The 22805-nt window shown below is 41.1% G+C and overlaps 2 protein-coding genes across 6 annotated transcripts in view; one reads left to right on the forward strand and one right to left on the reverse strand.

Annotated features, from left to right (window-relative positions):
- Nucleotides 1-1457: 1457 nt before the first annotated feature.
- On the forward strand, nucleotides 1458-14500 carry LOC147261197 (KN motif and ankyrin repeat domain-containing protein 4-like). 2 transcript variants are annotated; one of them, XM_086203129.1, is made up of 10 exons: nucleotides 1458-1652; nucleotides 7036-7115; nucleotides 8555-10027; nucleotides 11231-11297; nucleotides 11622-11927; nucleotides 12033-12132; nucleotides 12247-12466; nucleotides 12559-12701; nucleotides 13024-13224; nucleotides 14049-14500. In XM_086203129.1, exons 2-10 carry the CDS (start codon nucleotides 7097-7099, stop codon nucleotides 14139-14141), a joined length of 2622 nt encoding a protein of 873 aa, XP_086059255.1. In that variant the 5' UTR covers nucleotides 1458-1652; nucleotides 7036-7096; the 3' UTR covers nucleotides 14142-14500. The 2 variants fall into 2 exon arrangements, with proteins under 2 accessions (XP_086059255.1, XP_086059256.1); XM_086203130.1 differs by lacking the exon at nucleotides 13024-13224.
- A 1350-nt stretch (nucleotides 14501-15850) lies between these two features.
- Nucleotides 15851-22805, reverse strand: part of LOC147261198 (low-density lipoprotein receptor-related protein 8-like) — a 132844-nt gene continuing 125889 nt past the window's right edge. For 2 of the 4 annotated variants that reach the window (XM_086203128.1, XM_086203125.1), the window contains 4 exons: nucleotides 22600-22752; nucleotides 20254-20529; nucleotides 19260-19328; nucleotides 15851-18405 (listed from right to left, as the gene is read on the reverse strand). In XM_086203128.1, coding sequence (XP_086059254.1) covers nucleotides 18065-18405; nucleotides 19260-19328; nucleotides 20254-20529; nucleotides 22600-22752 — 839 coding nt within the window. In that variant the 3' untranslated portion in view covers nucleotides 15851-18064. The remainder of the gene's footprint in view (nucleotides 18406-19259; nucleotides 19329-20253; nucleotides 20530-22599; nucleotides 22753-22805) is intronic. The other 2 variants (XM_086203126.1, XM_086203127.1) reach the window with 2 other exon arrangements.

Consider the following 22805-nt stretch of genomic DNA (forward strand, 5'->3'; position numbering starts at 1 on the left):
TCTCTCCCTCCAGTCAAAACCACAATCCCTCTTGGAGTCAGTTGTCTGCTTGTGTAATGGAAAAGCAGTATTCCATGCTAATTCTTGCTAATTCCTTTTCCATCCATTGTGGGGCACCATATGGGGTTGTAGTTCCTTAAGTGACTCTGCTGCTCCACCATGTCCTGCAATCATCATGAACATTGCCCTGTTTATTTTGCTTCTATGCAGGATCAAATTGATTGTTGTTGTTATTCACTGTATCATAAAACCTATGGATGTGGTTGTGAACCAGACCTCCACTGCTGGAAATTTTGACTGAGGTCCTGCAAGGAATTAGTCAAGAATGAGTGAGATTCTGAATTTATTTTCTTTCTTGGACTTTTTTTTTGCTATTATTTGCTGTTTGATGTATTTGCAAAATATGGTGTGTCACTACGAGTCCTTGAGAACTGAAATGGTAGTTCCTGTGGTCTAGACATGCCAAAAAATGGCATACTTTCCTGGTCTGTAAGAACAAAGAATTGGACCAAGTGTATTTATAAGGTGCAAGACAAAAAAATTAACTGTAAGGTACAGAAAAGTTCAGTGTCTATGCTTAAGACTGCTGAGATTTGAACTTACTTTTTTGGTGCAACACAAAGATATTTTACCACAGCGATGCTATGAGAGCCAATAAAGGCTGCAATTCTCATTCATTTTTAATGCCGTTCTTATAAGCTAACAAGTTCATTATCTTTAATCTTGTGATGATAACTTTTGTTAATGGGATAGAAGAACCCACTATTTTGAAGAAAATAATTTTCATTATGTCAAGATAATGAGCAACATATAATCTTGAGATACTGAAAAATTATATTGGCTTTTTGAAAGTACTTACAGCCTTTCTCAGCTTCTGTATGATGTGTCAAAAAAAGGAGACGAAAAGAATTGGGAGCTATACCTCTGGCAGGGCATAAATTAGTCTGGAAACAGGGCAGAAAGCTCTCTTAAACGGATAAAACCTGCTTTTATTTTTTTTTTATCAAAAAATTAATTTACAGTTAACCAGAGAAGAGTGGGGACTACTATGCTTTTCCAGAGGAAGATAGGGGTTACAGGCCGTAAGAGGATCCATGAAGGATGAGAGGTATGCGCCAAGAGAATGAGCCCTCCATGGATGGCAGTAAGCTCTCTGCTCTCCCCTCTTTTACTTGATTATAGTGTACATAAACCCCATAACACTGGATAAAGTTACAAATTCTGTGTGAGGGAGGTCTGCAATACTGCACATGAAAGCTACTGAGGTACTGTACTGAACATTAGATGCTTGTCATAAGCAGCTGTCTTTTCCAGGTCTTGATTGCTATAGGTTGCTGCCCGTGGATGTGGGTGTGTCTCTTCATATCTAGCCTCTCATTTGTCAGTCTCTCTGCCAAGAAGGCATGTTCATAAGTCCCTCCGCCCACTATGTACACTCTCTTTTTACACACAAGCAACCCCAGCTTCTGTTATGACAGAGGCTGCACATTGGCATTTATCAAACAGCTGAGCCATGCCATTCTTCCTGACAGCTCCTCCCTACATCCTTCAGAAACAGACAGGCTGAGCCGTACTGCAAGCAGACTGTCTGACCATCCCGCCTTCGCACCAGCAAAGCAAGGGAAAGTACGTTGCTGAGCATATGTTATGAGGTAAGCTCTTTTTTATCCTTCTCATCACGAATGGAGCACTGTTGGATTGGATTGCTATTCAAATCAGTGATGCTGAATGTTAAACTTTGATGTATTTTGATCATGGGAATGGCTGATCAGGCCAGGAAAGCTTTTGACTTCAAAGTGATTGAACAACTTGTGTGGTGCAGACTTCTGTTGTGAGGCTGCACTGAATTCTAATCAAGCTTTTGCATGGTTTCTCAAGATTGAATTATCAAATATATTTGCACTTGATAAGACATAGGGACACACTTGATAAACATTCAGGTAAACACACACACACATACACACACACACATACACAGAGGTTGGCACAGCTACCCTTATTTCGAGATTTCACTGACTTCCATTCATATGGACAGGTTTACCCAAGTCCTAATCTGAATCCTAACCTCAACCAATTGATGCCTAAGCCTCGCCTTAACATGACCTCATTTCACACCTTAACTTTAACTTTAACCAGGAACACATAAAGTATATTGTTCCACAACAGGACTGGTCTTTGGTTCCTATGATGACTAGGGGTCTTGGTAAGGTTTATGTTTAAATCATAAAAGGTCTCCAATTAGTAACAAAAAAACAAGTACACACGAACACACACACACGCACACTTTTTATTTTGACTTTTAGTGTTAACATGCCATGGTTTTCTTCTTCTATATCTGTATCTGTCCCCTTCCCTTAGCGGTCTTGTTTATCTATCGGCCCCCATTTTCCTGCTCACTTTCCCGTCAAGCGGTCAAAGCAGATGGCCATTCCATTGAGCCTGGGTCTGCCTGACATTCCTGCTGGTTTTCACTACCACTGTTGCAAGAAACACTTGCTCATGGATAACTGTTGGATGCACATTAATTGAAAGAGTGTGGTGCTAGACCTACTCAACTTGTAAAGTGTCATGACATAAGTTTTGTTTTGAATTGGCTCTATACTAATGAAATTTAAAAAAAAAAAGTTTCAATGCCACAGTACATCTCAAAGTCTCGTGAGTTCTCCATGTTGGAACAGGACCAGGACACCTCCAGCACTCCAAAATCCCAAGAAAAAAAGATGTAAACCAAAAAATAGGGAAAAAGTCCAGGCAAAAGAAGAAAGTTTTGATGTGGGTGAAAAATGTGCATTTGAAAGGAAAGAAAAAGTTGGCTTTGGTTTCTGAATCTACTTTGAACAAAGTTCAGAATTATGCGCTGGAAATACCACTGCCTGTACAGCCAAAAAAAGGAGGGGAAAATTTCTTCTGGGAACAGCACGCCTACCGAAAAGACAGATGGACAATCACAAAGAAATGAGACTGTTTGAGAAATCCAAAGACGGCAGGGAGGCAGAGAGCATTGCTACACTGTTTTTCATCAAGTCGTCCAGTTCAGGATTTATTGTCTCAACTTTTAAAAGTTTAGCATTTCAACTCAGAGGACAGGTGGGTGAGTGGCAGGGTCAACGTGGGTCAAATGTGAATTTTCTGTGCCAGTTCACTTCACATGTACCCATAAAAACAAAAACACTGGGGTTATAGACCAGGGGTCACCAGTTGTTCCTAACTCATGATCACCTATTTTGTGATATCAACAGACAAAGGCTCTATCTACCTGCTCAAAATCATTGAGAACATTTACTAAATTACAGCCTTGAATCTATCAAATTAATAAAAGGAAACTAATGAAACCACAACCCTTTTTCATCTTGTATGTTGATACAATTTGAAGAACTAATGAAAGCATAAATCCCTTGTGAAAATGATAATGGTTCTATTTTGAGTTAGCCAGGAACAACTTGTGTTTAGAAGACGAGTATTTTGAAAGTTGTTTGCTTGTTGTCCTGTGGGCAGACCTGAAATCACCATGAGATTGTCATGTCTGCATCATATTGATATGTTTATTGCAATTGAATTACAGGGAAATCTAAGTTAGATGCAGCAGTCATCCAAATGCAACTCCCAGAGACCACTGTGAAATTTATCAAGTTGTGTTAATATTACTGAACCAGATAAAACATTGTCTAGTTTCATGAGGTAGCACTATTGTTTTGGTTTTTTTTAGCCATGTCTTCACAGCAGTAAGTCATCAAAGCAGAGAGAGTTTAACTGCATTACGTCGAGGTGCTGTAGAGATAATGCACCTCTAGGGCTCTATTTAAACAATCCATAGTGTCAGGAAATTGGCAGATGGTGCTATGTGCATGCATCTGGTGTGTGTTCATCCTCATTTTGGTATTTAGGGAACATAATCAGAGCTCATACCGCATAGAGCCATTAGACTCCTCATTATTCATAGGAGTGTTTCGGGTGGTACATCAGTCAAACCAATCAAAGTGCCTCATGTCATTCCCTTTATGCCCAGGTTGCACTAGCACTTTGAGTATTACTACTTCAGCAATACACACATTCCAACTTGGGAGAGGTGAGCGCTTTTTATCAGAAGAAAATGATGTCCTTGTGCACGTTTGCTTAGGGTGAAAATGTCACTTGCGCAAGCTTGACACTAGCAGTGGCACTTGTGCTTGACATGCTTAAAGCAGGGCCCTTTTTGAAGATATCTTAACCAGTATGTTTAAGTCCCAATTCCTTTGGTCATAAGAAAAATAATGTTTTGATCTAATGATGGTGCTACATGAAGTAAAGCTCATCTAGAGTACCTTCCTGAAGACCATGGGGCAGACATCTTAACTTGTGCCTCTGCAACTGAAAGGGAGTCATGTGACCTCTTGGGTTACATAGCAAAATGTAAACTTTGTTCGTGATAATAACAAAATTCCACCACAGTGTGTACATGACTCCATGTAAATTTCTGAGCCAGAGGCCTGCCACGTTGTTTGCAGCTCCTTCTCAAGCCGTGCACAAAGTGATTTGCTCATTGCCCATTGGACAATCCAGGCACTGGTGGTATCATTTGTAAAAATTTGTATTTACCAAAACGATAATATTTAGGGGACACTGGGAGTTAGGTGGTTGGTAAGTTAAAAAAGAAATAGTTAACTGGTCCTTGGCCTGGAAATGTTTGAGAGAAACCAGTCTAGTCCCTGAAAAGTAATATTATTTTAAATTATTACTTGAAACTTGATGCTGAATTTCTTTCTCCTACCGTGGACTCCGGTCACCACATTGCAACTGGTATCTTCCTGTGTGTATGCAGTTTAAGGGGTCTTCCAACTATTTACTCTAGAAATGTCAGTTCCAAATTCAACCTGACTCATGGTGATACTTTAACAAAAGTTAGTGTTACACAATAATAATTATGATTAACCCTTAATGGACCATAAATCTCTATAGGCCTACCGCTTTCCAAGTAAATGAAATGCAAAATTTGCAAACATTAGATTATTGCCTTAAAAGAGGTGGTCCCCATTGCTCTGTCATGAGTTCATATTTTGTGGCTCTGGTAAAGAATGCTGGATACATGTGATTATGAGGTTTATGCAGTGTGTAAAAGGTCATTGTGAGAAAGGACATATTTACCCAGAGGAGTAGGCCAGCTGTTGTGGCAACAGCAAGTTGAGGAGAGGGGAAGAAGACAATTTAAAAAGGTGAATATTCCCATAAACTGAAACATGATAAGAGCTGTAGCTATACAAAGACATGTTTTTGAAAAACCGACAAGAAAAGAGGCTTGCTGTGATTCTTAACTTTGGATTGAGTTCAGTGTGTCCAGAGGCAGCAGCACTTTTGGGCTGTGCAGTACTGTTTAACTGGGGCCTGTTTGGGGGAGTATGAATATTTTGAGTTTCATTTTTGGGGTTTTCTGTGAAGTGAGTCTGCAGCTCCAAGCAATGACAATTAAACCTGTGCCTCAGAAATGTGTGTGACTTCTTAGAAGTGTCTTACCCAACTCAGCTATATTATATCCTCTGTGGTAACTCTGGTCAGGCAGAAATGTACTGCTATATTTAAGTGTGAGAAACAGAGGTCAGGCTACAGTTTGAGTGTCACTTGTTTATCAAAGAGAAGCAAGAAACAAATACAAATCTTTTTGGATGCTAGCTTTTCAAGGTTTGATCTTGTTAATGTTGATCCCTTGATGAAGTCGATGTGACTGGTACCACTTTTGGATGTTTCGCGTAAACTTAGCAACCATTTAGTTTAGTTTAACTGAAAGAAAGGGAAAAAAAAGACTAACATTGCTTTATCCAGAAGTCCAAAACAACCAGGGAGGAAGCCGGAGTACCCGGAGAGAACTCAAGCAGAGGGAGAACATGGAGACTCCACACAGAAAGATCCCGTGCTCCAGCCGGGGCTCGAATCCGGAATCTTCTTGCTGTGAGGCGACAGTGCTAACCACTGCACCACTGTGCTGCCCCCAATCTGGAAACCACAATGGCCAATATATAGTATCAAATGTGGTGTGAATGTAGGCATACTGAAACTCTTTACTTAACACATACTCAGGTATACATGTACATATAGTATTCACATCTTGGGCAAACATGCAACTAGCTACGTGTCATTTTCAACTTAGATGCTAACTTGTTACTGTTCATCAGAGACTGTGTGACTGACAGAGGTGAAGTTTCCCAGCAAGGCAATTTTGTGGTGGTTGTATGTTTACTGCATAGCTGACATTGTTTTGGGCCGTGGCTTGGGGACTGTGGTGCCTTGAGAGGACAGCAAGCTGCCACATAGGCTGGTGGACTGGGGGGGGGGGGGGGGGGGCTGGGAAAGAGGGGCCTTAGGTTATTGTCTGGAAGAGTCACATTAAAAGAGCAGAGTCACCATGAACTTTAAAAAAAGATGATTTGAATGAAATCTGAGAGACGAAAGAGAAAGTTGCAGGCACAGAAAGTATAGCAAAGAAGTGAGTGAAATAACATGGGAAACATGGAGCAAGAGGGAGGAAAGTAGTGAGTCAGAACAATGGCTGTCTGTATTTATGTCTGCATAAGTATAATTTTTCTGCCAGCCATAGCTGCAGTGCAGAACAGTTTTTTCAGCTCTCGTCCTGGATGGCAGGGCTGTAATCAAGTCAACATCAGGCATACCACTGTTGAATCATGGTGTCCTGACACATGGAAAAAATAAAGTAGTGTGATTGTGAGAAAGAGAGCAAATAATAGCGAGAGACCACTTAAAAGTAATTGGATGTTTGTGTTTTCTGCTTTTGTGCTACTAGAAGCAGAATGAATGAAAGTGGGAGAAGGAGTGAATGAAGTAAAGTAGCACTATTGATCAGAATAATTTTCCACATAATAGGATTGAGTCTGACACCAAAAATACAATAGTTAAGCTTCAAGTGACTAACAAAGCAGAATTACATGTTTTCCTAACAGATATTGTGAATATGTTCATTATTTTATGAGACACCCACATTACATTCCACTTGTAAAAAGGCTCCATCATTTTTTTGAATGTTGCTAACTTTTTCTTATTTTTTTTCAGATACAAATAGATAATGTGACAACATATTGCTTGGACAGTAGTCTCTGTCACCAACAGCAAAATGATGGAGACACAAAATGGTAAGCATGACCTAAACGTGAATGGATTGTACTGTACAATATTAACTTGTATGTATTTAAAAAAAATGGTAGCCCCTCAAGGTCAAAGCACAACAGAATTTGAAAAATCACTACAAAATTTCACATAACACGTTTCCCAAAACACAATGACATGTCACTGACCACAACCACATTTCACATTAACAATTGGACTTCATCTCTTGTTTCTTCTGCATAGTTACTCTCAGCCATGTTTTAGCTTGAATTTCAGACTTTCTTTTGAAAGAATGGAAGAGGAGAGTAAAATTCTAAGGGAATATTCTAGGAGTAACATGTGATGCAGTTCTTGATACGCTGTCAACTTAACATGCAATTAAAATGTCTCTTGAGACCCATTTGAAAGAGTTAGTACTGAGATGAAGAGTATAGTACTAACTCTTCTTCTCAGTACTAACTCTTTCAAATGGGTCTAAAGAGACATTTGAAAGAGTTAGTACTGAGAAGAAGAGTATAGTACTCTTCAACAAATGACATCAGAGGGGGCTGTTCAGCACATACACATATTCAGTCATCTTTCAATGACACCTTTTGACCTGATGACCTTAGTGTCCGATCCATCCATCCATCCATCTTCTTCCGCTTATTCCTGTTAAGGGTCGCGGGGGGGCTGAAGCCTATCCCAGCAGCTACGGGCGAGAGGAGGGTTCACCCTGGACACGCCAGTCCATCGCAGGGCCAACACATAGAGACAGACAACCATTCACACTCACAGTCACACCTACGGTCAATTTAGAGTATCAATCAGCCTAGTCCCCATTTGCATGTCTTTGGGCTGTGGGAGGAAGCCGGAGTACCTGGAGAGAACCCACGCAGGCACGGGGAGAACAAACTCACAAGGAGAGCAAACTCCACACAGAAAGCTCCCGTGCTCGAGCCGGGACTCAAACCTGGAACCTTCTTGCTGTGAGGCAACAGTGCTGACCACTGCACCACTGTGCCACCCTAGAGTCAGATTCCTGAAAGCAAATCAGTGAAATGCAGCAGCACCTGATTGATCAAATCTAGCACCAACCCACCATGAACACATCCACAGGATATCTCCTAATTTTCCGGGGGGTCATCACAAACAGTTTGACATTTGTGTCAAAGGTTGAGCTTAACTACACGGCAGAAAAAGGAAACATCATACAATTGTTGCCAGGGTCTCCGTCCAGTGACAAACAAATTATTCTCCTGACCTTTCTGTAATTTCTGTAGTTTTGTGAAAAGTTTTTGTATTTTATGAACTGTTGTTGTGTTTTGTGAAATGTTATGTTTTTTGAAATCCCGTTGTGTTTTTTGAAATCCCGTTGTGTTTTGTGAAACGTTATTTTGTTTTGTGAAATTTCGTTGTGTGTTGTGAAATGTCATGCTTTGAGCTTCAGGGCCACTGTAATAAAATTAAGTTTTAATGATTACAGGAAACATATCACCTTACAAAGCAACAGAGAGTGGAATTAAAGGGAAGCCCCTTTACTCAGTTGAAACCCCATATGGATTTCGACTTGACCTGGACTTCCTGAAATATGTTGATGACATTGAGAAAGGTAACACCATTAAGAGAATTCCCATCCAGCGTCGAAGCAAGGGCGCACGGGCCAGCACTCTTCCAAGGCACCTAAACCTCTCTGGATGTGGCTACCAGCACAGCCCTTGGGGATCAACAGGAACTCTGGGCCCCCGATGCCAACTGTTAGATGGGCATCATCATGGCAACACTTCCTGGGCAAATGACCACAGGTCACCAATTTCTCAGAGAAACCTGAAATCTCTGGCAGAAATGGAGGCTAGAATTAGAGAGTTTGATGAGCAACCCTTGGGGGAACACATCCGACCTCACCTCCTCCGGGCCTCCAGTCTGCCACTTACAGTATTGCTGAGACAAGGATCTGAGTCCACAGTCGAACCCAGAAGCCTCAGAAGTTCAAGGGATCATCTCAGAGGCAGAATCACATCCTGTGAAGACATCTTCCACTCCCCAGACAGCTCTCACTCGCAGGATTACTCTGGGCTGTTGAGGCATCTGACAGAGGCACTGGAACGTGTAGGGGAGCTGGAGATGGAGGTGCAAGTCATTCCTGGGCTTCAGGCTCAGATTTGCATTCTCAAGGAGGAAAGAGAAAGGCTCCGTCTTGGGCTGAATCGCCATGTCCAACCCCCCTCCATGAATGGGACCACATGCCTTTGCACCTCCAAACGCAGTGCTGTGGACATTAAAAGGCCTCGACATGAAAGTCATGTCATGTGTCCTGAAAATCATGGCTTTAGTCAAAATGATTCTAGTCCCACTCATGAGTGGAGGACAAGCACAGATCTGGACGAACTGCTGACAGTGACATCGCTACAGGCCAAAGTTGCTGTGCTAGAGCAGAAGCTTCACAACACTGATTGTGAACTCCAGAGGGTCTTTGGGCTGCTGAGGGAACAGCAGAAGGAGAGCAGTAGGAAAGATGAGAAGATTGAGAACCTTAAGAGGAATCCTGGCATGTGGGTCTGTGCAGAGAGGGTGGTGGTAGACCAAGATGGAGATGAGATGATGGTTAGATCAAGAAGTCCAGATGTATTTGTCACTCCAAGAGTGGCAACCACCAATGCAGAAAAATGTCAGGTTTGTGTCACTGACTCCACTGAAAGAAGCCCACCAGTGGAATGTTCAGCAGAGGGTTTCAACACAACAATGGTCATCCACCACGTGAACAAGATCAAGATGCTCCTGGATCAGCAGTGGGAATGTTTGTGTGCTGATGGTGATTCAGCACAGGAGGGTAAAACTCTACAGCACCCAACCCCCAAAATAACCTCCCTCCAAAAAGAAATGATGGGACTTGTTAACATCCTTACCTCCCACCACACTCAGTCCGGATATAATATTGGAGAGAATATTCAACATCCAGGTATTCTGTTAACTAACCACCACACCAACAATAGTAATTGTTGTAGTAGTAGTATAATAGAAGTAACATAATAGGGAAGGTCTGTTTTACTAGGCTCTAATTATTTCCCATTCAAGAGGAAATGTACTAGGTTTATGAAACCATTTTACTTGGCTTCTTTTCAAAATACGATCACAACTGAATATATGTGTTTATGCTTTTGTTGTGAAGCAGAGATATTCATATTATATAGAGTAATGAGTCCTAAAACCCAGAAATAAGTTAGCCTTATGAATGTTCTGCACCCTTTTCTCAAAGTCAGTAGGTTCAATGCCTTTTATGTGTCATAAAAATGGTGGTTTCAAACAATTGGGTAAATGACACTAGAAATTTTAACAGCCATTAAAAGTTATCATGCTAAAAAAAAAAGCAGAAAGCACAAAACTTGTGGTAACATTGAAGTCATGCATCCCTTTGGCATTGTTAAAAGCTCATAGCCTGATGTTAGTGTCACACCACTAACAATTGCATCAACAGTTCAAAAACCCTTCTAAATATTTTATTTCTAACCAAAACGTTAGAGTTTCATAAATGTTACTTCACAGCAATAACCCAAATTCCAGTTGTAAAATCCCATTGACTATTATTTTAGAGAATGCATGGAAGCCTGTGTTGGTCTACAAAAATACTTATTTGCATGTCTTAAATTGAGACGTTGATCATTAACTGATCACTTAACAGTTCTATTCTGCCTGGCACATTTGTGCCCAATTATGCATGTTAGTCATTGGTTTAATTTGCAGAGTCTGCTAACAGTTTTGCTAACAAAAAGCCAGAGGTAAAAAAAAAAAAAAAAAAAAAAATCATAAATACATGAAACATCCTAAAAAAATTGAGTATGGTACAATTTGATCTGGAGAGGCTACGAAATCATATGGAAATTGTATGATGTTTTGGAATAGCACCATGCTGTACCTTAATAACTACAAAAGCACTACCGGTGCTGAAAAGTTGTCACTGTTTAAAAGTTTGGCTAAACCATGAGTCTTGTTATGTAATTCAAACCATAATTTACCAAATACAAATAATCTGATGTTTTTCTTGTTTAGTTTATGTGTGGATGAAGCTCCTCTATATCAGTTTAAACAATCAGTGTTTCTGAAAATGTTCTGTGTGATATGGAACATCACACTGAAATGTCTTCTGTGTCTGTATTTGTTTTAGCCTGTGAATTCATCAGTGGATGTACCTGGGCATCAAAGAATCTATTGTCTGGTGGTGTTAATGACAGGTTGGTAAAAAAACATCCCTGACTTTCATTGTTTTCATAGATGATTATAATTACACAATACAGATTGAGATCAAAATCAGGCCTCTACTCTTGGAAATGAGGGAACACTAAGCTACAAGGCTTTAAAAGGACTCTACTGGACATTGTAAATGAATAAACCATCCAAAACTTTGTTTACTACTTAATAACTTGAAAAGTACGTCATTTTTATTGGCGTGTTGTGAGAGAAATAAATGTTGGCTTATTTGCCAACATTTGTTTATGTAATCACTTAAATTTACTGGTATCTAATGATTCTTTGATTTGACACAAAACCACTGCTAGTGGAAATATGCTCAGGCAGCATGAGAAGCAGAGTCTTCATGGCGATTCAGAGCAGAAGGAGAGCAGCATCAGCCCCGGGGAGATGGCAGCTGCCCGGGTGGAAACAGATCAAAAGAAGAGAGGGATGGAGGAAAGGAGGCAAACAGACGGACAGATGATCGCACAAGGAACAGGATCAGGGGGTACAGGTGGAGGCATGACATCTGTCAAAGGTGACACTCCTGAGAAAATGGCTCAGATAAAACAACAGTCCCCCAGAGAACAGACTGAAGGTAACTTTGGCTCAGGAACAACATCCAGGGGCAGGTAAGAGGACCAGAATGAAAGAAATATTGGTGTTTGTTTGGAAGGGGAACTTGTTTTTTTTCAATGACCAAATTACTACAATTCTTCTTTCCTCTTACGCATTAGTGCACTTTCTTCAAGGGTGGCAGTGAATGCAGAATTTATGACTGCCTGTCTTTTCCTCAACGATCACATGGACAACATGGAAAATCCAAACAATGACATGGTACAAAGCTGTAAATAAACATAGAAAGAAATACACAGAAGCTACTTGTTATCATGTGTATTCAGGTACAACGCATAAAATGGCATCGTCCATTTGTTCCTCTTTATTTTGCAGAAGAAGGCACTTGTCACGCTGTTTGAGCACTGGTTCAGTGCAGCAGCAGAGGAGGCATCAGTGGTCAGCAGTGTAGCTACATACCTGACAGAGGTGAAAAAGACCACACCAGCACTATTGGCCTTCCTCATCAACCTGGCTGACGACAATGGAAACACAGTCCTGCATTACAGTGTGTCCCACTGCAACTACAGTATCGTGAGTCTGCTACTGGACACAGGTGATTGCTCAGTTAGTTGCTCGAAACTTTTTGTTCAGCCAGAGTCAATGTGACATTATTAGTCTTGTTCTATCTTATTCTCTGCAATGCAGGTGTGACTGATGTTAACCTCCAGAACAATGCAGGATACACACCAGTGATGCTGGCCTCATTGACAGCACCAGATGGCCCTGGGGGCATGGAGGTAGTCCGCAGGGTCATGGAGCAAGGCGACATTAATGTTCACTCAAGCAAGGTAATTTGACCATTGGAAACACTGTTCACGTGTACAGTAACACAAATAAATAGAAGGGTGGTGGGTTATTGTGCTGTAAGTGTGGAGATGCTTCATAAGCAGTAAGATATGCAGGTTCTTTGCAGTCATTATAATTGCCTTTACAAACATGGCCGGACTGGGAACAAATATTGACCCTTGCATTCTTCCCTGAGACTTCTCCCTTGTCTTACGCCTGTTCTGCAATTTTCAGTTTTTCAAAAACAAATCCAGAAAAACAATGGAGTGTCAGCTAGAAGTCTCTAAATCTTCATTGTTCTCATATCCGGCCTTTTTAACACAGACTGGCCAGACAGCTTTGCACCTTGCAGTGAGACACGGGCGAGTTGTGATGGTTCGCCTGCTGCTGAGTTGTGGAGCAGACGCTAACATCCAGGATGGTCAGGGAACCACGGCCCTGATGTTTGCATCAGAGAGGGGCTACCTGCACATTGCCAGGCTGCTGTTGGAGAGAGGCCATTGCGACCTCACCCTGACTGACAAGGTCACACTGCAAGACAGTCAGATATGCCATAAGTGGCCTTTTACAATGAACAAATAAATGCTCCATTTTCAGATTGTGTGCCATTTGTTTATTCATGTTGGGTGGATGCAAAAAAAATTGAAGTGGGTTCAAAATGGGCCCTTTTAGATCTGTTATAAATTGAGACATTACATAGGTGTTTCACAGTGCTTTTAAAATGTTTGTCCTCCAACCCTCTGACCACAGAAGCAACATGCTGCAACTTGAATTATTTCATATTCTGGAAACCGTCCTGTCCATGTTGATAATTATTGTAAAGTAATTCCATTTTGATGGGCAAATATTTCCAAAAGAAAAATAAGTTGGGGGTTCTCACAAAAATTGTATTTGCACTTTTCAAGTACTTGCAAATTTGCATCCCATGTTCACACAGACATTTTCCCCTCCTGCTTTTTCTTCGTGAGTCCAGAACTGTAAACTTTAATTTACAAACTTTCAAGCATATCACTTAGTGTATTCCGTGTCTTCTTTATCCATCCATCTACTCATTAATCCACAAACAAACTTCTGTCTGTTGTAGCTGCCAGTTTCCAATAACTTAAAACTAAACATACATCACTGGGTCTTTCTATATTTTTGAGTCACTCAAAAGTAATGTTTAAGACAACAATTTGTGAAAGTTGAAAACAAAATACACTTCTTTGGTAAAATAATGCTTCAATGCAAAGTGCATCTGTTGACTTTAACTCATGTGTCACCATAACGTATCTGGCCTGTGTTGTCCAAGAATTTGGAATTTAATAACCTGAGGTCCTAATTTCTTGTATTTTCCTCTTCTCTTTCAGCATGGTCGAACTGCTCTCTCTATTGCCATGCAAAACTCCCACACTGATACAGCCACCCTGCTGCAGGCCCATGCTAAAGCTCAAGCTCACTAATGCTGGGAATCAATGTGCACTATGGCCCGCTGACGCGCTCGCACTCTCTGCCGAATCCACATTGATGGTGTGTGGTTTGGATTGAGCTTTGATGACGTTGTAACTGAATTCTGCACATCAGCATTATTTTTGATATTTAATAAGTAACCTCGTCAGTCAGTGATCCAGTAAATATATTGTGGTTCATTGCATAAGGTCAAAAAATCTGTGTTATAACTAAAGTGTGTATTATTTAACATGTAACATTTCATTAACCATTTCTCAAAAAGTCAAAAAGTTGTTTTGTTTTTTAAAAATGTACACGTTTCCATTCTTCTTCTCATCAGTGTGCAATTTTCAAATAAATCACTATTGAGATCCATACCCAAAGCAGACTGTGCTGATACTGCATTCATTACAAAGGAAGGAAGTTATTACAATGCCATCTAAAAAACTCTGTTGATAATAGAAAATGGAATATGGTTCCATGAGAGCATACTTCAAGCAGAGCATATTTCAATATACTGGCCCGGCAGCATTCCAGTTGAATTGAAAGTTTATTATAAGCTTTGTTGCTGCAGGGACAACTCTGATCGGTAGACAGTGTAACTCATCCATTCTCTGTCATCATTCACATCAAACATGATAATAATAATTAAAAAAAAAACAATACACATAAATCTGGAATTTTCTAATTACGAGCCTATCAAAGAGATTTGATGTAATCATTTTCAAATACGAAATACAATTATAAATTTGACATCTGCTGATTATTAATTCCATTGGCAGAAAGAAAGCAATGAGGCTTTTCAGCACCTGGAGTGAGTCAGCTGGGCATGACAGCAGATATGTTTGGATTGGCCTCTGTTCTCCTAATCCCCTTGGAGCCAATGAGGTGCAGAGCTGTAGCTTTGCACTGAGGACATGAGATTCAAACTTGTGCCATGAAACCAAAAAAAATGGAGTCTGGCGATATCAGTGAAGTGTTGCAGATACATTGCTAGCATGTAAGCCCTGTTTGCTGTGTTTGTTCAACACAAGTTGAGTGTCTGGATTGCTGAAATTAAACATGATTAGCTTTGAAGGATGAACCATGGTAGAATGATATTGATTTGGGGACAGATATGGTCTCTTTAAATATATTTCTGAAGAAAAAGAATTACATACTGGACTGTCATCACAGAGTGAAGGACACTTGACTTCAAATATGTAGAACCCAAATGAGATGGAGTTTAATAAGGAGGCTGGGATTGAATGGAGTGAATTTATTCTTCAGTAAAATGATAAATCACATAGTGGGTGATCGCAACTGATGCAGTTCATTCAGGACTGCATCTTTTACGGTTGGGATGCATTAATGCATCACACTCAGCTCATGTATATGACTAATAATAGCAAATCTAAGATACTATAGGCCTCTACTTTGTCACCTATAAGAGCTTAAATTTGTTATTCAATATACATAACTATGTGTTGCATGTAAACATTCCACCTACAAGCATTTGGATGGCTTTTTAACTTCGCTGTGAACTGAGTCACTGAGGTTAAATATATATTATAAAAGCACAGCTATGCTAACCTCATGTTCAGTATTCATCACATACACAGGACTTGTCCGTCAAAAAGTTGTGATGCAGCGTTTGCATTGTGTTTGTGTGTATGTGAGAGCGAGAGACAGAGAGAGTGAGAGTGAGAGAGACATTGACAAAGCACACAGGTGAAATTTTCAGTTGAATTTTATGTACCAATATATAGAGATATTCAAAAGTAATCATTACAGAAACTCAAAAAACAGCTTGGTCTTAATATAGTTTGTCTTTACCAGTAGTTTGTGGATCCTGTCCATTTTCATGAGAAATACAAGAGGGAAATGAAAAAGTAAACACAGAAGGCACAAAGAAAAGAATGAGAAATCAGTGGTTTCACTGCCACTGAGGCTGAGAAGCATTGCTCAGGGGGGGTCACCGTGTTTGGGCAAAGAAATAAATTAAGGTTGCACATGAAATTGTTGCTAAATGATGCACAGCAAGAAACAACACTAACCACTTTGGTGAAAGGTTGGACATCTTACAGTCAGGGAATGCAGTTTTCTCTTTGTACAAATAAATTAATATACCTGTCAACACTTTATCTAAAATCTTATGTACATGTTTTCTTTTACATAATTATATAGTACATTATCAAAAATTTTATGAAAACATATTTACAAATCAAAGCACACTCGACTCTTCTCCATGTCCACCCACCACACACACACGCACACGCACACGCACACGCACACACACGCTAAACACTTTCCTTTCATGAATACACAATACAGAAGGCATTCAAAGAGGGTTGTGCAACAAAGAGCATACAAAACAGTTCAAATATGGCTGTGGAATAAACATTAAATCTCTCATGCAGAAAGTGGACACACTCACACAATCACACTAAAACATGGAAAGGAATCCACCAACTATTTGGGAAACACACTTGTTGTCCATTATTGTTGACACCACACAAGCTTGTGCTTAACATTTGCTGTGAAGAATGCTAAAAAATTGGGAGATCCTAGTACTATAAATGCAGGCATAGAGCTTTTTGGAGAAAAGTGTATTTGGTTTGCTCTTGTTCCCCACCGCAAGCATTCATTGCAGTAAAGCTAACTAGCAGTCAGCAATCCGGTGGTGGTCTGGAGATCTGTGATACACACAGAGAGGAAAGAATGACATGTATTTATTGTCTGGCTCTAAAAATGATGAAAAATAAGTGATTTCCCAATAAGTTTGCATATTCCTTAGATTTATAAATGATGGGACCAAACCAGCAGGAGAGGTAATCAACACATGTTTTCTGGGTGGACGTGTTGGTCCAACATCTGTGATGGCATCATGTGATGAATCTTTATTATCATGCAGCCACCTTCTAGGAGGTTCAGTACGCCATCTGTCTGCTCAGTGACATCAATCTCTGGAGGAGAAGTGCCAGCATTGAATGCACGTGTGTGTGTTGCCTGGAACAATGAATGGTTGTATTGACAGGTGGTGAGCAATTATCTGGGTTGTTTTAATTTTAGGAGGGAAAGTACACATTCTCTCCATCTTCAGCAAACAATTGACATCATTGCATCTCATGTGGATTTAGATGTAAATCAGGTCACACTGTTGGCACTCTGGGATTTTGTGTACCAGCGTAGCCCCACTGAATTAATGCAGTATATTGCTTTTGTCAAACCATCTTAAAAAGTCCCATTAAAGAAAAGCAGCTAGTGCTGGGTCCCTCTAAGCAAAAAGCCTTTCTGCATATAGAAAACAAAAGAAAACATGGCTGTACAGCTCCATTTATTCTGGGGGGCTGAAGGTAAAGTTACAGAATAACATCTCATATCAACTGTCAACAAATCTGAAAGAACAGACTCACCCTTGCAGGCTGTCCTCTGAACCAGAGCATAAGCAACGAAGCGTGTGTGATAAACTGTCTTGGACATGAATTTGATTATTAAGATTAGACCAATAAATGTCACCAGTAAATAAGTTTTGACCCAGTGATTGATTCCCATATGAATACCATTTGTCCCATCACCATAGGTGCTGTTCCCAAACAGGTCTCCCTTGCAGTAATGACACAAGTCCAAATTAACACAAAAACACTTTACCAGCTTTCGTCACAAAACAAAAACTAATGGCACACACTTCTTCACTCAGTAATTGACGAAAAAGGTAACTCGTTAATTTTCAGCACATAAAAATAGATCCAGCTCCGGCACAGAAATGGTATGAAAGTATTATTTTAAGAATCTTCTCAATGCTGATTTTTTTCATGAGTGTATTGGCATAGAACATGGTGGTGGATGGCTGCATGGAACACTTGATGTTTGTCCTGTGTTCTGTCCAAGTCACTGCTGACTTTGCTGTGTGTATATGTGCCTTAGCAGCCATCTTTCCCACAACCAGCCCTTTGGGTCACTTTGCAGTGGAGAGCATAGGTTGCTCTGTGTACCAGTGAGTCCCTGGGTCAGCTATACTACCCCCGAGTGGCAGGGCGATAAACTGCGGGCATGTGCTGCCTCCTGCTCCCACAACCCCCATACCGACACCCTGAGGGTATGGATGGTGGTGCGCATGGTGTCCCATACCATCAGTCCGACCAATGTGGATTTCATCCTCCTCGCCTTCACTGGTGGTCTTACGGTAGACGGGGTTGTCAAAGTTCATACTCTTGGTGGAATTGCGCCTCCAGTTACGCCATACCAGGTAAACTCCAGCACAGACCAGGCCGAACACCACTGTGGCAATGATAGGAACTGCATGCGTTTAACACACAGTGGTAGGGACACGGAAAGGAAGGGGGGAGCGTTAACGAGGCAGAACGAGTTCATGGCATGAAATGACAGGCACGGAGAGGAGCAGAGCAGGCATGCGGGGGACAGAGGGGGGAAAGTGGGCAGTGGTAGCAAGGTTGTGTGTGTGGCACTATGAGGACCCTGGCAATATAATACATTTATTTAAACTGTCCTTGGGGAGAAAATTTAAAATATCACAAGTCATTACCCTCTATGACCAATAAACAATTTAATAATGCTTTAAATTAAAATTACAGTAGCTAGACAAAAACTAAATGACAATAAATTCATGAAACGGTGAGGTATCCTTTGACATCACCATCAGTCGTACTACTGCATATGACATAAATTAACAGGATGTTGTTTTCAGTATTATTTGTTGAACATTTCTTATCTTTCACCACAAATGTGGTCACATCACATGACATCATGAGTCACATTCACAATGTGAGCCAGTCAGTGCAATTACTGTACATAACCAGAAAAAAGGCAGTTATTAGTTTGAGTCTTATTTTGGTTTTATTTTAGTAACTAGTTACTAAAGTGCTTCTCTGGCTGTAGTGGAACCCGACAAAACAAGACAGTGTGAGGTCAAAAATGCAGCATGGCAGTATTGTCAGATTCACTCAAAATGACTCCCCAAGAACTTCCAAGAGGCAGATTTGCGGCCAGGGCTTCTCTCATGCTACTACAGCAGGATCAGCATGAACGGACTACACTGGCCAGAGGCAGCAGGTAGACAGTAGCTCCATGAAGCCCTGCAAGCTTTGACTGCGACAGACAAACACTGACTTTAGAGAATTTAGGTGACTTACCGATGGGGATGACCACTCCCAAAACAGCCACTGTCAGGTTCTCACCCAGTAGGAAATGCTCACTTCCAGCTGCGGCAAAAGAGAGGAAGAAAACAAAGAATCAAAGTTATTGGAACATACTGAAAAATGTTTACCACAAGAATAGGGCTGACAATCAAAATTCGATTCCAGGTAGAATTTAAAAAAAAAAACAGGTACCAGATACCATTGACAATAAGAACTTGGATTCTGCTTTATGTTTTGAAAGTGTGGTCAGTGTTGCAAAATAAGGCAACAAAACAGTAACATGGCTATCTGCTCAGAGGAGCTGTGATGCATAATTGCAACCATGTGTGATTTTTTTTGTAACCGTGTGTTGGGCTGTAACAGTGTAAAAGATGGCCCGGGCTTTATTTCACTAACGAACATGTCAGGCAAAAAAGCATGTGGTGGGCTAGCTGCATCTTCATCCATCCACTGATTTTCTTCCCTTTATCCTGTTAAGGGCTGCGGGGGGGCTGGAGCCTATCCCAACAGCTTTCAGGCGAGAGGCAGGGTTCACCCTGGACAGGTCACCAGTCCATCACAGGGCCAACACATAGAGACAGACAACCATTCACACTCACAGTCACACCTACAGTCAATTTAGAGTATCAATCAGCCTCGTCCTCTCTTGATGTCTTTGGACTGTGGGAGGAAGCTGGAGTACCAGAGAGAACCCACGCAGGAACAGGGAGAACATGCAGACTCCACACAGAAAGATCCCGTGCCGGAGCCGAGACTCAAACCTGGAACCTTCTTGCTGTGAGGCGACAGTGCTGACCACTGCACCACCGTGCAGCCTAGCTGCACCTCATTTAACCCATTTAAATGGCATTGACTGCCTGAAATAAACTGGGTTAAAATTTTCTTTTTCAAAATGAGTGGTATGGCAATTGGAACATTTCCAATCATACCAAAGCCTACAAAAAGTCAGTGATTGGCAGATTCTATAAGCCTTATTTCCAATACTTACAGTGTTGTGAAATGCTGCTATCCCCTGGATCTGTGGTGGAGACGACCACGACAGTGGCCGTGGAGTGAGATCCCAAGGCCTTTGACTCCTGTGACGACATTGATTTGAGCGTGCTGAGTGGCGTGAGGAGCTTGAGGGTAGAAGAGGACAATGTGGTCATGTGGATAGTGGCATCTGCCGGTGATACTCCCTCTGAAGGTTGCATGAATTCTTCAACAACTCTGGTGCCAGCTGTGAATCCAGGAGTTGAAGATGTTGCTGTGATTCTCGGTGCTGCTACAAGGAAGAGTAGAGTGGAACGATTTAACACTTAAGACTTATTAGAAAAACGTCTAATCTTCTGAAGGAAAGTACTTCCTTTTCACATTAAAGCTGTTTGCTTACTTCAGATCCACATGCCCAACATATAGTCCTCTAAAGTTGAAAGGTTTAGCTTAGCAGGAAAGAGCAGGAAACTTGCTCAGTTCACATGTAAAGTGTTACAATGTCAAATTTGTTCCGCATTATGCATCTTGTGTACACTGTAACTGAAAAAACTGAAGTGATCCTTGACTTAATTAAACATAATTTTTGATTAAGAATGAGAAGCTGTTGAGAAAATGATGTTTTCAGGGCCTTCAGATATGTGAGTGTGAATGGATATCTGTCTATATGTGTTAAAGATGAGAGGCCTTTAATTTTCATCACAGGTACACCACAACTATGAGAGATAAAATGAGAAAAAAAATCCTGAAAATCACATCGTCTGATTTTTAAAGAATTTAGTTGCAAATTATGGTGGAAAATGAGTATTTGGTCAATAAGAAAAGTTCACCTCAATACTTTGTGATATACCCTTTGTTGGAAATGACAGAGGTCAAATGTTTTCTGGAAGTCTTCACAATGTTTTCACACCCTGTTGCTGGTATTTTGGCCCGTTCCTCCATGCAGATCTCCTCTACAGCAGGGATGTTTTGGGGCTGTCGCTGGGCAACACAGACTTTCAACTCCTTCCAAAGATTTTCTATGGGGTTGAGATCTGGACACTGGCTAGGCCACTCCAGGACCTTGAACTGCTTCTTACGAAGCCACTCCTTCATTGCCCGGGTGGTGTGTTTGGGATCATTGCCATGCTGAAAGACCCGGCCACGTTTCATCTTCAATGCCCTTGCTGAGAAGGGCATTGAGAAGAAATTAAAGGTCCCTGAAAGCCAGAAATCTTGCTTGTTTGTAGGTGACCAAATACTTATTTTTTAAGAGGACTTTACTAATTAATTCATTAAAAATCCTAAAATGTGATTTCCTGGATTCTTTGCCCCCATTCTGTCTCTCATAGTTGAAGTATACGATGAAAATTACAGGCCTCTCTAATCTTTTTAAGTGGGAGAACTTGCACAATTGGTGGCTGACTAAATACTTTTTTGCCCCACTCTATTATAACTAGACTACCCAGGTGGTACACCAAGTTTTCTTTTTAATTATATTTTTACATTTTCAGGAAATTATGAGTAGTGCAAAGTGGGGGCGTGGGGCTGGAGCCTATCCCAGCAGCCTTCGAGCAAGAGGCGGGGTTCACCCTGGACGGGTCGCCAGTCCATCGCAGGGCCAACATACAGAGACAGACAACCATTCACACTCACAGTCACACCTACAGTCAATTTAGAGTATCAATCAGCCTCGTCCCCTCTTGATGTCTTTGGACTGTGGGAGGAAGCTGGAGTACCAGAGAGAACCCACACAGGAACAGGGAGAACATGGAGACTCACACAGAAAGATCCCGTGCCCGAGCCGGGACTCGAACCCGGAACCTTCTTGCTGTGAGGCCACAGTGCTGACCACTGCACCACCGTGCCGCCCCTTTTCAGTCTCATTCCTGCTATTTAAACACTTTCCCACTCTTACAACTACAGACACTGTTTTGCCATTTTCAAAATCTTTACACATCAAGTATGTTGGCCTTGTTCTTAAATTTGTTCAGATATTATTCAAACATACAGTTCAGCTGTTAAATATATTTTACACTATCAAATCACCATTGCAGTCTAGGGTCAACTGACAACCAGACCTTCATTTTCAGATTATTCACGTTTTCAAGCCAGTACCACAGTCTAGTCTTTTCAAGCATTCGAGCTCTCAGCTTTCCAACTGCCATTTCTTCAGAAATTCTCTCATGACTACATTTCCACATTTATGTATCTGTTAAAAGCTTTAACTACCTTTCAAACCAGCAGAGTTTTGAGAGCTACACACACAAAATTTCACTTCTGGTCAGAAAAAGGTCATACTAAGTAGCTTTTTACTCCGCAAATCTTTTTATGTGCCATTGACAACCAAATGTTGTCAAACACCACTTGTAGTCATCCTCACCTGGTACACAGCCCCTCATATCAGGACCAAGGTCCTGTCCATCAGGGCAGGCGCAGGTGTATTTAGGAGAGTGCTCAGTAATCTGCGGAGCCTTCAGACACAAGTACTCACAGCCCCCATTGGCCACACTGCCCAGATTACAGCTGTCTGGGCCTGAGAAGAGAAGGATACAAGAGGCATGAGAATCACAAGTCACCTCTTCCACA

This window comes from Aulostomus chinensis, chromosome 5 (genome assembly GCF_037954235.1).
Source record: "Aulostomus chinensis isolate RoL2024-O1b breed Wild chromosome 5, RoL_Achi_v1.0, whole genome shotgun sequence".
NCBI lineage: Eukaryota > Metazoa > Chordata > Actinopteri > Syngnathiformes > Aulostomidae > Aulostomus > Aulostomus chinensis.

Bases quoted from the DNA above. Each gene is read 5' to 3' on its own strand.
- LOC147261197 (XM_086203129.1), top strand. The intron at 11,928-12,032 runs GTAAGAGGACCA...CTTACGCATTAG, and splicing joins GGAACAACATCCAGGGGCAG to TGCACTTTCTTCAAGGGTGG. The intron at 12,133-12,246 runs GTACAAAGCTGT...TTTATTTTGCAG, and splicing joins AAAATCCAAACAATGACATG to AAGAAGGCACTTGTCACGCT.